The following is a 14,169-nucleotide window of genomic DNA, read 5'->3' on the forward strand; positions in this document are numbered from 1 at the left end:
GTACTTCGGAATGGCATGCAGCATCAGCAGATTAATTATTTAGAGTACATGTTACTTTAACTTAATTATATTATCACTGTTTACATATAGATAAATTATTTTCTATAAATGAAACGCCTTACATTTCTTGCTAATTCGACGCTAAAAAAATTTGTAGTGCATGCTAATGACCACAAATGCTGTTATTTTAAAGCAACATTTTCCTTTTTCAACCTTATACGGAAGTTAAATGAAACTAAATTTAAAATTAAGTTATTATTGGAGAATATTTCAATGTTAAATAGTTAATCCGCTGTAAAGAAGATTTTAACACATTTTTTACAATGATATTGATCAAAATAGTAGGGATAACAATTTCCAGAAAATTAATAATTAATGAAAACAATTCTTACTTTCGCGGTTTTGTCAACACTGTATTGTTAAATGGACTTACCTTCTGTTTTTTCTAAATGCTTGTACCGTATTCACGATCTTGTTCTTTCTGAATCTGTCCATTCTGTCGAGTGGAATTTATGACGGTTCGGTAGCCGCCCTCTTGTGAATTATTGGACGAATCTTTCTCCTACACGCGTACAAGACGGACCTCTTTCTTCTAACGTAATTGAAACGCTAGCAACGACAGAAATAGGAGATCTGAGGGGTAATTTGCTCAGGGAGAAGTGATTAAACTGATACAGTATTAAAAACATGACCCCAATTATAAAACAGGTTACTAATTGAACACACTTACTGTGAACTCGTACGGTAGTATGCTGGAAAGGGTGATTTATTTGTTTCATTTTATATCGAACATCGTCATTTACAAATAGTAGTAGAATGCTGAATATCTTTGATATACACGAGTTTATGTAAACACATAGTTAAAACAATATTTAATTATCTTCATAAGAAGGGTTGGGTGGTACATCGTAGGTACTTGACTATTTCAGCCCACTCCCTAAGCTGAAAAGTTGACAATAGAAACTAAAGATGATATTAAAATGATAGAACAGGTGAAGAAAATCTGAAAAGACAACATGCGAAAATAACTTAAGATCAAGATCTAGTAAATGTTTGAAGAGACAAATTCCTTCGATGATGCTTCACAACAATAGCTTTGTTTGAGTATAACTGGACAAAAATTTTCGGTAAACACAATGAAAAACCATGTTTTAAGCTGTTATTTTCTATGATATACAAAGTAAATAAGTCACACTTTTCAGAGTGTTGTCCATATTTATTTTGACTAATAAATATGTTTTGAATGCGCGGAGTCTCTTAAAAACGGCATTAAACAAGCTCTTGGCCTCCTCTTTAGAATGATGTCTTTAAATGATGTCAGTCTAAATATATAGGTTTTGGTATTACTTTTTCCGTGATTCAATATAGAATGTCAAGAAATTATTTCATTTTCTACATAATTCCTATAAAGCCTTAAAGTAAGAGAAAAAGTCCAAAAGAATAAAAATGAGAACGTTGAACATGTTCGATTATTAATCATCAGATGTTCCTTAAGCTTTGACACATGATATATTTGCCCATAAATAAAAAACAAACATTTAAGATTTTTACTATATCTTTTGATAGTTTTTCATTTTAAGGAGGTAGGTAAATATAGCCCTAATATGGCCACGACCATCTATCTCTCTTATTACAAATAGAAAAAAAATTGGTATTAGTACACACCCCTGTCATGAAAAACTTAAATATTGTCACCACAGTGTAAAACCATGCCGAATTCAATAAACATATAATAACATGTCCATTTTTTGTTTCAAACACTTTATCCAACTTTAAGTGTTAATATTCTTTGTACGTGAATTTGTGAGTCCTGCAAATTTGATCTCGACACATAGATTTATGTTTAGGGACCAATACATATCGTGCCTTTGCTTATGTACCAATGACCGATAGATGACCATTATTGGCTAATGTTTGCAATGTATTTTATATATATATATATATATATATATATATATATATATATATATATATATATATATATATATATATATATATATATATAAAACGTTACGTTTACTTAAAAAAAAAACAAAGAAACATTTTAATCCTTCTACCTTAACCTCTGAATGATGAGTTTAGTGTCTTACCGGTTTTGCATGAACACAAACCAAGTTCATTTACATTTACAAAATGACATGGGTATGCTTGTATATATAGCAATAACTTAACTATTTCTCTTTGTTGTCTTATATTGTTTAGACAAATTGAATTGTTTTTACAGCTTTTTATGTAACATAGTCTTGAACGTTTCATCTGCTTGAAAAAAAAGACTATAAACTAATTTTTTATTGCTTTTACATAAAAAACTAATAGATGCACCGTAAAAAAAACAATTGTACGAAATATTTGTATTATTCTACATGTGACTCATTCTTAAAATTAGCTGAAAAATAATTTGACAGAGATATAAAGTAAATGAATTAAATGCAACAGGACAGCGGTTATAATCAGCAATGACCGTTGTTTACCAAGCTTACCAGCGAACGCCAAATTGTTACAGTAAAATTTCGAACATAATATCTGATTCATTATTAAATTGAACCAGAATACTGAACTGAAATTAAAAAAATATACTAAAGAACACGTGTCTCAAGTATACGCAATATGAGTTAAAATTCGAGACAGGTCCGGATTGTCGTTGTTTCAACGGAAGCATGCCCGTCTAGCAGACTTTTCGGATAGTTTATGGTCAACAGCGAAAATCTGATACTGAAAAACACGAGGCTTTGTGGTTATATTAATTCGGCTGAGGACAGAATACGAGCCTCTTCTCCGTCATTCAGTCCTTAATGACGGATTAGTTATTATTCAGACTGGTTTCAATTTCCGGATAATTTGGTTATCCACAGAAAGCTGTTGCATAAAACAGGTTTTCTCATTACGGTTTTATTTTTTAATTATAGATGTTCGGTTGAACCTTGTTAATGATGATTTATGCAGCAATATATAGTTCAGAAACCGTATTTCATAATTGTCTGCAAGTTAAGATTGATAATCTAATTTATTTGTTTAATCACGAAATGTAGAAATCAAACAAACATTAAAAGTCCTGTTTTTAATTGACTGGATATCACATTGTACTATACTGCAAGTCATGATGGGTTTTTTATTAATAAGTACACCGTTTATTTCGGAATGGTGTCCGAAGCAAATAAACCACGTTATTTGTCTTCAGTTAGATTGTTTTGCACGGTAAGAATTTGAACCTTGGTCTTTACAAGACGTCTAAGAGGATTTAATGCATGCGCACTGTTCCTACGTCAAGCGCTTGACTTCAGAACTATAAAGGTTGATGGTCAGTCGGGATAGACTTCAAAGTCAGGTATTTTGCAGCAGCGAGCCATCACTGTTTAACGTCCCCGATGTTCCAGTATTGGTCTAACTTTAAATAGCTCGTCAGCGGTTCAGTTGACCTCTGGGCAAAGAATCCTATTAACGATGTAAGATATAAAAACACACGAGGAACAAGTCAATCATCTCTTTATGTGCATCAGTACTTTGGTATGATTCCTTGCAACGCAATTTTTAGTTGAACTGTGAACATAAATTGCGATTTAAAAGTTCTATGTCCCCTAGTGGAACTAAATCTACTTAGGATGCATACAATACACATTGCCGTCAGAGAGAATACATGTACTAAGAAAGGGATTTGGCCATAGAGCATACATACCGTTGCAAGTATATAAAACGCATAATGTCATTTGAACAAGAAATCTAATTCGTATACTCGGCAACTGCATGTTTGTACCGTATATCTTGTATAGTGGGAATTGCAGATGATACTTAGCAAGACTATTTTTTGTTTTCATGGTTGTGAAGTAAAGCATTTTTCATGTCTGACATAATCATGCTAGAAGGGATCTAGATTGATATGTTGTTGTTAGAGTAAATTTCGTTGCTACATTTGCAGAAAGACGAGTCTTCAGAAAGTCCGGGGAAACTAAAACCAAAACCCAAATTACGACAAAATGGTAGGTGAAAATAGAAAGTAAAGCATAACCTTAAAAAAAAATCTTGATACACGTTGAGTTATTTGTCATTCGGGTTAGAAATGGTTTATTTTTAAAGTTGCATTTTGTCATAAATCATAAAATTGTTAATATGAATACTATTTTAAGCATGGTCAAAACCAATATAATCATGTATCTCATGGTATTATTTTGTTTTACTTAAGGAGGATGTGCGGCCACCTTGTACATTTGAGGATAAGAATGTAAACATTTCTTGAACTGGATTGTTTCTGCCCGAAACTGGCCAAAAATGTTGCCAAAATATATAAAAGCAATAAATACGAAGTCCTACAAGTCATTTTGTTTGAAAAGTATTCATACAAGAACAGGACAATGCCTTTTTAATCACTCTAAACAGCTGTCGAACTGCGCAGGTACAAACATCTTAAAGATTTAAAAATGTAAAAAAAATATGAAGGGGGTTCATTGGTGTCCTCTTTACAATCATTTGTTGAGAAAAATGTCCAAGCTTGCCCATTTAAGTTGTAACTGCCTCAAAATAGGGTACCCTATTTTTATTAGTCTGCATGGGATCTATTTTAGAAAAATCCAGTCTATACTTAAAGCTCCTGTGTCTATAAAGACACATTGACGTTATATTTTCATAGAAAAAATAAATGTCAATTCCAAACAATCCGTTTTGAATTTAATATACATCTCTATACCTGTCCCATGTTTGTTTTATGTGGATTGTTTAGTTTCATAAGTATAAAATAAAGTATATTCTTTTTAGAAGTGGGATAGGGGTCCAAAAAAGTGATTGTCTTAAATTAAAAAAGAGTACATCTTATTTTAATGATAGTATTATCTGCAATGTACCTCCATAGACACAGACAAATACCGGTATATCTGGTGGTTTTTGAGGCCCATTTTAAGAAAAGGGTACCTTACTTTGAGACAAAGTTTCAACTTAAATAAGCAAGCGTAGACATTTTTCTCAACAAATGGTTGTAGAGAGCACACCAATGCACCCCCTTCTTATTTTTTCAGATTCTTAAATTTCCAAAATAAGTCTGTATAGGTGCGCAGTTCGACAGCGGTTCTGGGTGATTAAAAAGGTATTGTCCTGTTCTTGTATGCATACTTGCAAATAAAATGACATGTAGGACTTCGTATTTATTGCTTTTATATATTTTGGCAACATTTTTGGCCAGTTTCGGGCAGAAAAAAAGCCAGTTCAAGATATATTTACATTCTTATCCTCAAATGTACAAGATGGCCGCACATCCCCCTTAATGTCGTTAACGTTACTTATATTGTAGATTACAATCCATTGATGGGTGGAGGAGGGCCGGGATACAGGCCGGCCAGGCGAACGGGAGGAGGATGAGGTTAACTTGTGTATCCGTGGAAAAACCACGTGACAAACAGAGGTCACGTGGTGAGGTACCCGGATACAATTAGCTTGACATGTTGTCCCTTGATTTACTTCCCTTTTCTCTGAAGAATTTACTACTTTTGAATGCGGAATAGGATAGCGAAATTGCTACAATTATGCAAATACGGCTCAAGAGTTAGAAATATTTGTGTGATAAGGGATTGTTGGAACATTCGAACGTAAGAGATTATCGGTTGCTTTCGAGACTTCTCAGTGAGGTGTAAATTAGCTACAGGATAACTGTGGATTTTTACGGTGTTAAAAGAGCACGGATACATTAAAACGATAGTCGTAAAATGGGAAAATATCACCGGCGGCTGCTGCTCGAAAAAATGAGGCGAGTCTGGTTGATTTCATAATTTCAATACTTGCACTTTGTAATTAAATTTTATATCTAAATAATGGAGCTGATCTATTTTATCATTTCCACAACTAATAAAAATGTCGTTCGTATACAAGAATGAAGCTTCTCGAGGGAAAACATTCCTTAGGATTGTTCTTTTTTGGCAGTCTTTATATGTATTTGGCAGGTAGATCTTATATTTTCAGAGAATTGCTGTATATTTTCGATGTAAACAAGGGGATGTTATACTGTAACAATGTTACTTGGCCAGTCAAGTTTATGAAGCATTGTCTAGAAAGAGACTGTAGTCTCACAGATTATGCTGATGTATTCATTGTTATTGTGTAATATTGATGTCAGTGCTTACTATTTATTGTTATCGTTAAATGTTAATAAATCTCACATGTCGTATTCTATGTTGGTTGTTATTCATTTTAATTTTCATTTCATTCAAACCGGTTTTTTTTAATCAGTTGAAGGGTTTTGTGCTGTTGAGTGATTGAAAGTAAGACATGTTACGTGGCCTATCTATAAATTAAACGGCAGATGCATTGATGGAGTTATTTTAATTGTTTAGGTATCGAGGCTATATCCTTTATTGCCGTAATTCAGGTTTCTGTTCCAGCGATATAAGTATATCTAAATTAAATCCAAATATTTGCGGATTAATGCAACTAAGTTTAGTGTTTATCAAAGCTTTTAACAATACGGAGGGAGATTTATGATAAACAAGTATGCATGTACATACAGATTATATAGACAATTTATTTATAGTTTTCTAACATTATTTACCGTATTCCAGTTATTATTACTTAATTTTCTTAAAGTAAAGCACGTGAATAAAGTAATTAATTATAATTACATTGTCAATAATAAGTTTCAAAAAAGTAAAGCTAAATAAAAAGTTTTTGCAAATGTTTAATACATGTATATGAAACACACTTGAACATATCCACACGTTCATGTTCACTATCAGGTTTAAATTGGATGATTTATAAAAAGATTGATCTTGCACTTTTAAAATTTATGATCGTCAAAGATTCAAAAGTTTCATCCTTTATCTGCATTCTGTAGGGTTTGAAAATCTTTCCAGCTATATACTAAATAAACGTTCTACAGAAGCAGAGGAAGCTCGGATTGAATGATACCATTTTGCAATCTTTGCGAAAGTAGCATTGTGTGTTTTTCACACATTCTTCATGGTGAAGAATTCACTAAATGCATATTTCTTAAAAACGATTCCAAAACTCTTAATAACAACACTCTTCAATATCTTATAATTGTATCGTTATAGCTAGAAATAATGACAACTTTAAAGAATAGATTTTTTTCCTATTTTTTAAATCAAGAATCTTTCCTTTTTGAAATAATTTTTTATCAAGTATAATTTCAGTTCTTCAATTCATCACAATTTTAAAATATAAATATACATAAAATAGTATAGTATTGCGAGGTAATGCCTCGAAATGTCAGCATTTCAATAGATTTTGGAGAGTAACGCATTACATTACCATAACTTGTAATGCTAAATTTGTTGCATTACACATTGCTAGCATTACTTTTAAACCAAATAATGCATTGAAATGCATTACCATTACATTTAGATTTATATAAAAATATAAAGCATTATAAAGAACGAACTTGGCTCGAAATTTGCAGTCGTTATCTCTATATTTTCCTAAACTTCTCAAATGCCAAATTCTCAGGACTTTGTTTTTCAAAAGACTTCTCCGGAGAGATTCAAGAGTCTGAAATTGACATGGAAGCTTCTTTTAAAAATGTAGAGTGTAAAATGTTTGTTTAAATTATAGCGCAAGTGGATCAAAGATGATCCACAGTGGGTGTCCTTATTTTATCACTATGGGATAAATAGGAAGATTTTTGAAGAAAAAAACAGCAATAATTATTTTTTATATGATTCGGCGACGAATTGACACAGACATATTAAAATTGAGAATTTTAGTTTGAAGCCATAGCCGAACAAATTGAGAAACGCGATATTTCATTGCACGATCTATTTTTAGTCCGATGTAGCGAAAATCAAATGTTATATTGACTTCCTAGGTCACGTGCAGGTGAATATAACGTTCTATGTTTTCTAAATTGTTGGATATCAGCCAGCCAATCAGAGAGCTAGGAATTATTCAGTCATATTATAAATTTTATTGTTTCAAGTGTTTGCTTGTGCAATGTTTTTATTTCCTTTTTCTCCCGCAATAAATTTACTGGTTTTGTCATAGTATGATAAATTTTATGTTTTAGGTTAATTAAGGGCTTATTACGAGTAGCCTAAAGTTATTCTTTTTCGTTTCAAAAAAAATCAATATCTCTTGTGTAAGAATAAGTGCATCATTATTTAGTAATAAATAAGAAGGTGTCAATGCCACTATGTGTTCGTCTTTTCTTTTTATGAATGAACATGACGGCTTTCCCCTCTGTTTTAATTCCACGTATTAAAAAAACCCTATAGGCAGGTCATTACAGATATATTTAACAGAAATAGAAGGTAATAATTCCCTGACTCTAATAAAGGAAGAAAACCAAGTACAAAAAAAGAAATAATTTATTCAAGAAATGAATAAAATATTCCACCATTTTTGTTGTTGTGTTTTCAAACGAAGTAACTTCCTAGATTGTTAAGACTTTGATTTAAATAAAGGGCGACTGCCAGTGCAAAAGTGGAATTCGTGAGACTTTTAGCTGTAAAATGGAACATAAACTTTAATTGGTGAAAAGATTGTTATTAGATTTTCTGAATAGAGATAGGAGAAAAGCTATCAGGGATGCATTTCGATCATCGTCAGAATTCAGCTATAATTTGTTTTGGAGAAAGAATCCTGAGTGCATTCGTTATCTGAGCACTAAGTCCGGGTAATCTCGAATATCTGAATAGACACCGCTATCGTGCAATTTTTGAATTAACCAGGTGGCGGTAAATATAACAAATACAAGTTGTTATTAATTTATAACTAACTTAAGTTACAGTAAATGAAAGTTTAAATTCTTTTTAATTAACCGGGTGGCAATAAATATATAACATACAATTTGATTTTTTGAATTAACCAAAAGGCAGTAAAAGAAAATCATAAAAGTTGTAATTTTTGAATTTGCATGTTGATAAAAAAGTTTTTGCATGTAAGGACCAAAAAAATGTGGTTTCATTAATATTCAAGGGTATCAATTTTTGTGGATAAAGTGAAAATCACAATTTCAAGGATATGTAAATTCGTGGCCAATGACCCCCATCAATACAAAATGTTAATAGAAATTGCATTTCAATGAACATTTAATTTCATGGATCAACTTAAAAACGAAATCCACGAAAATTGGTATTCAACGAAAATTGGTGAAACCACAGTATACACCGATTGCGTAGTCTTAGTTCAAAAGCCAGACAAATCTTGTTGATTTCAGAGAGCAATGGCTGAGTGGCCTACAATGATATAGACAAGCCTACGCCACATTGCTGTTTGACATCAACTATCCAAAGTCCAAGCTCTTGTTAAAATGATTCTAGATATAATGGTTAAGATAAATGGGTACTGTAGTAGAGCAGCAATTCCTACCTAACCTTTTGAGATGTTTGTTGTCTGATTTTGTTATGCTCTTACCAAATTAGTGACAATATTTCTGTTCTGCAGTTTTTAACACAAACACTTAAATAAACAGTAAAATGAAATTATTCATTAAAGAAATTATCCATTTGTAGATTTTAGACAAGCTTTTGATACGGTATGGAGGAATTTGGCATAAACTTTTTAATAGTGGAATAAATATGGTAAATATTTTACATATATACAAAATATGTTCATAGGTATGAAATAAAAAATATGTATCAAGTTTCATTTCATGTTTGTGGCTTAGAGCTTATTGTACAGTACTGTGGACGTTACTGTAGAGCCAATCCCCGCCTACTAGGTGTGATTGTATATTGGAATTGTGCCATTTGAAGGTTTTCTGTCCGATTTAAAGATTGGTTACATCAAAGGAAAAATTACCACACCATGACACAATGGTTTTTCATGCAATCATTTTAATTGTTATGATGGGGTACGAGAAGGAGAAGATTTATAACCATTCTTGTTTTACTTATATATCAGTGACTATGGGGATTATCTGTAAGTTGGAAACGACAATGGTTTATATTATTTATTTATATTACTGGTACAAATGGAATTGAAGAAGAATTGTTTTTGTCTTGAAAATGTTATCCTTTTTTATGCAGACGACACTGTAATTTTAGCTGAGTCTGCAAATGATTTATAGTTTGTAAATATTGTAATATATACCGTTAAGTGGAAACTTACTGTGAATATTTGTAAAACGAAAATTGTTGTATTTTCTAGAGGTCGTCAACCCAAATTCTGTTATGTTTTGACTTATAATGGTTTACCTGATGAAATAGCTACGGATTTTAATTTTCTTGGTGGGGTATTCTAAATAGCAGGTTCATTTTGTAAAGCAAAAACACGACTGTGTGAGCAAGCACAGAAATCGGAAAATAAAAGCATTCGGGATTGTAAATAAGATTTATTTGATAAAGTTGATGTGCCAGTTTTACTGTATGTATGTGAAGTCTGAGGTTGAGAAACAAATGCATTGACATTATTGATTTAATTGAATTAAAGTATCGAAAGTACTGACGCGAGTTGGCTTCTATTCAGGAGTGATTAAAGAATGAGTAATTTCTGGTTCGACAAGTAATGGGTATAACGTCCGCCAGAGTTCGTTTGTACCAAACCAGTGTGTGCGGAGACGCAGAGGACTATGAATAGTATGTCCACTTACTGTACAGATAATGCGACTCATGGCTTAAAGTTAAACACACCCAAAGTAACATGGAACAACTTCCAATAAAGAATTCAGTTTACTTTACAAACTATAGAAAATTTGTGATTTTTTTAATGAAATTTTTTTGATGGGTTTTTTTTTTTTTTAGTTTTCGAGAGATTGCATTAAAACTATGCTTTATCCACGAATAATTTTGAAACAATCAATAGGGAAAACTTCCAATTAACGAACATCTATAACAGACAGCAAATCAGACGGCAATTAGGTAGGGGATGCGTAATATTATCAAAGATACGAGGGGGCCAATATTTCGCCGCCATAATATTTTGAACCCCCTCTCCAATGGGAATTTAAAATAGGTGAGGGGTTCACCATTTAGCAAAGAGAAAAAATATATAAATCTCTTGGTATACGGATATAAACATTTCTGCCAGAATCGAATCTTTAATAAACATTTTATTTAGAACAATGAGAGTCTGAAAATAAACAGCTAAAGCTCTAGAAATATTTTCATATAAACATAGACATAACCTTCATACATTTAGACATGTAAAACTGTACATCCTTTTATGACATTCTTTCGCATTTGCCAAGGCTTTTGAACATTGCAGATAATTCGATACACCAAACAAATGTAACATAATGACGGACTTCTCAGAACCAACCAAGTTCACATCCCGGTAAACATCCCGGTAAAAAAGTAATTTGTTCAGACTCATTAACATAACCGTGTTTATTGTTTAAGATAATGCGACCGTCAAACGATAAGCGCATGTGGTAATTATTGTAGTGTCATTAAAAAGTTCACACAGAATTGAACGTTTTCGCTATTCTATATGTCCATATAAGGATTTGCAAAGGTAGATATACAGAATTGAACGTTTTCGCAATTCCATATATTATTTTGTTATACTTTCATGTTAAATACTGAAATCTGATTGGTTAAGACGCAGTTAATAATATTTACTATTACCCTCAGCGTTAGCAACGCACTTGGCAACGGGTAACATTAAAAAATATTACATGCGCGAAAATTATGCGCGTACGGTTCGCTGTAGAATTCACGTTATTCCTATATAAAAGCAGTAAAATTTTCTTAAAAATTTTAAAAAAGACATTCAGTATAACAAAATAAATAGTGCCTGTTTGGGAGGATAACAGTTGAAATTGACACCCCTCGAAAACCATTGTCAACCTCCGCTTCGCGTCGGTTGACAATGGTTTTCTCGGGGTGTCAATTTCAACTGTTACCCTCCCAAACAGGCACTATTTATATAATATAAGTAAACATATTTGCAAATGTTATGTAATTGTAACAGAATTGGCGATGGTTTTCATTTTATCGTTGAATGTAAAATATTATGTAACTCACGTAGTCAGTTTTCAACGAAAGGTTACTGTTTTTCTCTCAGTACTAATCGCTTTGTAAAATTATGACTTCAAATACGGTAGTTATGCGACATTAGGAAATTATTTATATTTATTAAAACGAAAAATCAAATTGTTAATTGTTCACCCCATTTACTTACCTTTACAACGATATTGTAAAACGTTAGTTTTGTACGTCGTGTACAATTCTATGGTTGTGAGAGAAATAAACTGAAATTGATCACACGACAAAAATATCAATATGACACGATTCTTGAAGTTCTGCGTGTTGGTGTATTCATATAGGTGTTACTTAGGGTGTGAAATTCCTAATAGAACACCCATGACGATTTTAATAAGAAATTGATGAAACAAGATTTTGGAATAATGATAACAAAATAAAATTGGTAATTTTACTCATCTCAAGATTTCTATAACTTACTCTGGAATCATTTTAATTCGTAGGGGTCAATGTTCGTGGGTAACCAAAGTTTTCTTGGTTCATGGGGACGTAGTTTCGTTGGTAATGTTATCATGATAATTTGAATAAATACATGTATTAAACAAATTATTGTGTATAGGTTCGTGGGGATGAAAGTTCATGGGCAAGAATTACCTACGAAAGCCACGAACATTGGTCCCCCGCGAACAATGATGATTCCACAGTACACTGTGTTACAGAACAGCGACCCGAGTTGCCTCTTTTTACAAATTCCAATACACTGAATTCTAGTCTAACTGGTAACTCGTGATAATTCTGATGTAATATTATTGACCAATGTAAGCATTGTGCTTGTGAAGACAAAATGATAAAAATTTGAGTATAAGATACATGTAAATGATAACTATTGGTGGACATGTCCTTTCAGATGTTTACTATAAAACAGACTAACGTTTTATATGATAGGATGCTAAATTGTAAAAAGATTAATAAACAGATATCATCAAAATAACGCGATAGCTTGTTTTCTTTTCTACCTTGAGTTAATATATGGCATGATATATTTTTGAGGGGTTTTTTTTTCTGAACATGACTTGAAATTAACTTGTACTAAGAATCATGCCGTTACTTGAGAAAATATTACATAAAAAAAATTTAACAGGTGTTTCGTACTAGCTGAATTAAAAGGGTGTGATCACGATTTGAGTTAAAAATTAACCATTTGCTCATTTTCAAATATATCTTTACAATGCTGAACTAAAGCATTTATTATCCATTAATACCAATAATGATGGGAGCGAACAGACTGAACGTGAAACTAAGTTTTAATTAATGTTAGTTGTCGAGTTAAAAGTGAGATTGAAGGTACAAGTTAAATCATGAAGACGCGTAGGGCTGGTGCTTTCCCCTGGTTTTTGTAGTGCTAAGCGGTTGAGACACATTGACTGCCCTCTGGATGGGACATCATTCCATCGCAGGTTAACTCCCAGCATACATGTAAGCAGATTCCCAATTTTAGCCGGAGGGACTGAGCCAGTGTAGATGAAGTGCCTTATATGGGGGCACAGCACACAACATCAAGTGATCACAGCTGGGTTTGAACCAGCAACCTTCGGGATCCGGGCCCATCACCTATGACCACTGAACCAATTGTCACAAAGCGAGAGATCTCCATTCTCTTTTGGTTAAAAAAGGCTCGTCTCGTGTCTTTAATCCAAAGTTACAGTAACAAATGCGATGTATTATAATACATCATTGCAACAGCAATTTTGATTAAGATACTTATAAATAGAGCTCCTGTAAACTTGTCTGTACTGTGAAAAATTGGAATAACACTAAATTCAAGCTTAGAATTTAAATTGAAAATAAACCTGTCATCTCACTATCATCTATCTATCATTTGTTCTTACTAGTTAACAATGGCTACATCCGTCGACAACGAATGTTTGAATTCAGTTTTTTAATTCGATATCTAAATTACAATGTTGCAAATAGTCTAACTATGCTAGGGGATTCCTTAAATAAAGCCAACATAAACCAAGTGTCGTTTAATCACTTCATTCCCTGTAAGATTTTACATATATTTGCCGAGTCAATGAAGATTTATTCCTCGACTCTCAATATAGTATTAGCAGAGTTGTAAAGCATGTGTCTTGAGCAGTTGCTGCAAAATAAAGTAAGGATTAAGCAAGGATTGGTGGACCTTGGTGGACTACCCTGTGATGTTGATGCAACTGTCCGAGCCAGTGCTAAATCATTTCAAAGTTAATTGGAACAAAAAAAGAATTTCCAGGCTATTTCTGATTATCTGTATCAAACAACAAATATTATTATA

The 14,169-nt window shown here is 32.4% G+C and overlaps 1 protein-coding gene and 1 long non-coding RNA gene across 2 annotated transcripts in view; one reads left to right on the plus strand and one right to left on the minus strand.

Moving 5' to 3' along the window:
- LOC105344350 (uncharacterized) overlaps positions 1-572 on the minus strand; it is a 3,230-nt gene extending 2,658 nt beyond the window's left edge. The window contains exon 1 of the long non-coding RNA XR_902864.4: positions 434-572. This is a non-coding gene — a long non-coding RNA (uncharacterized lncRNA). The remainder of the gene's footprint in view (positions 1-433) is intronic.
- The window catches only part of LOC105344351 (selenoprotein S), a 16,424-nt gene extending 10,716 nt beyond the window's left edge, over positions 1-5,708 (plus strand). The window contains exons 5-6 of the mRNA XM_034447342.2: positions 3,914-3,974; positions 5,276-5,708. Coding sequence (XP_034303233.1) covers positions 3,914-3,974; positions 5,276-5,343 — 129 coding nt within the window. The 3' untranslated portion in view covers positions 5,344-5,708. The remainder of the gene's footprint in view (positions 1-3,913; positions 3,975-5,275) is intronic.
- The last annotated feature ends 8,461 nt before the right edge of the window (positions 5,709-14,169 follow it).

Source organism: Magallana gigas, chromosome 2, assembly GCF_963853765.1.
Source record: "Magallana gigas chromosome 2, xbMagGiga1.1, whole genome shotgun sequence".
Classification (NCBI taxonomy): domain Eukaryota; kingdom Metazoa; phylum Mollusca; class Bivalvia; order Ostreida; family Ostreidae; genus Magallana; species Magallana gigas.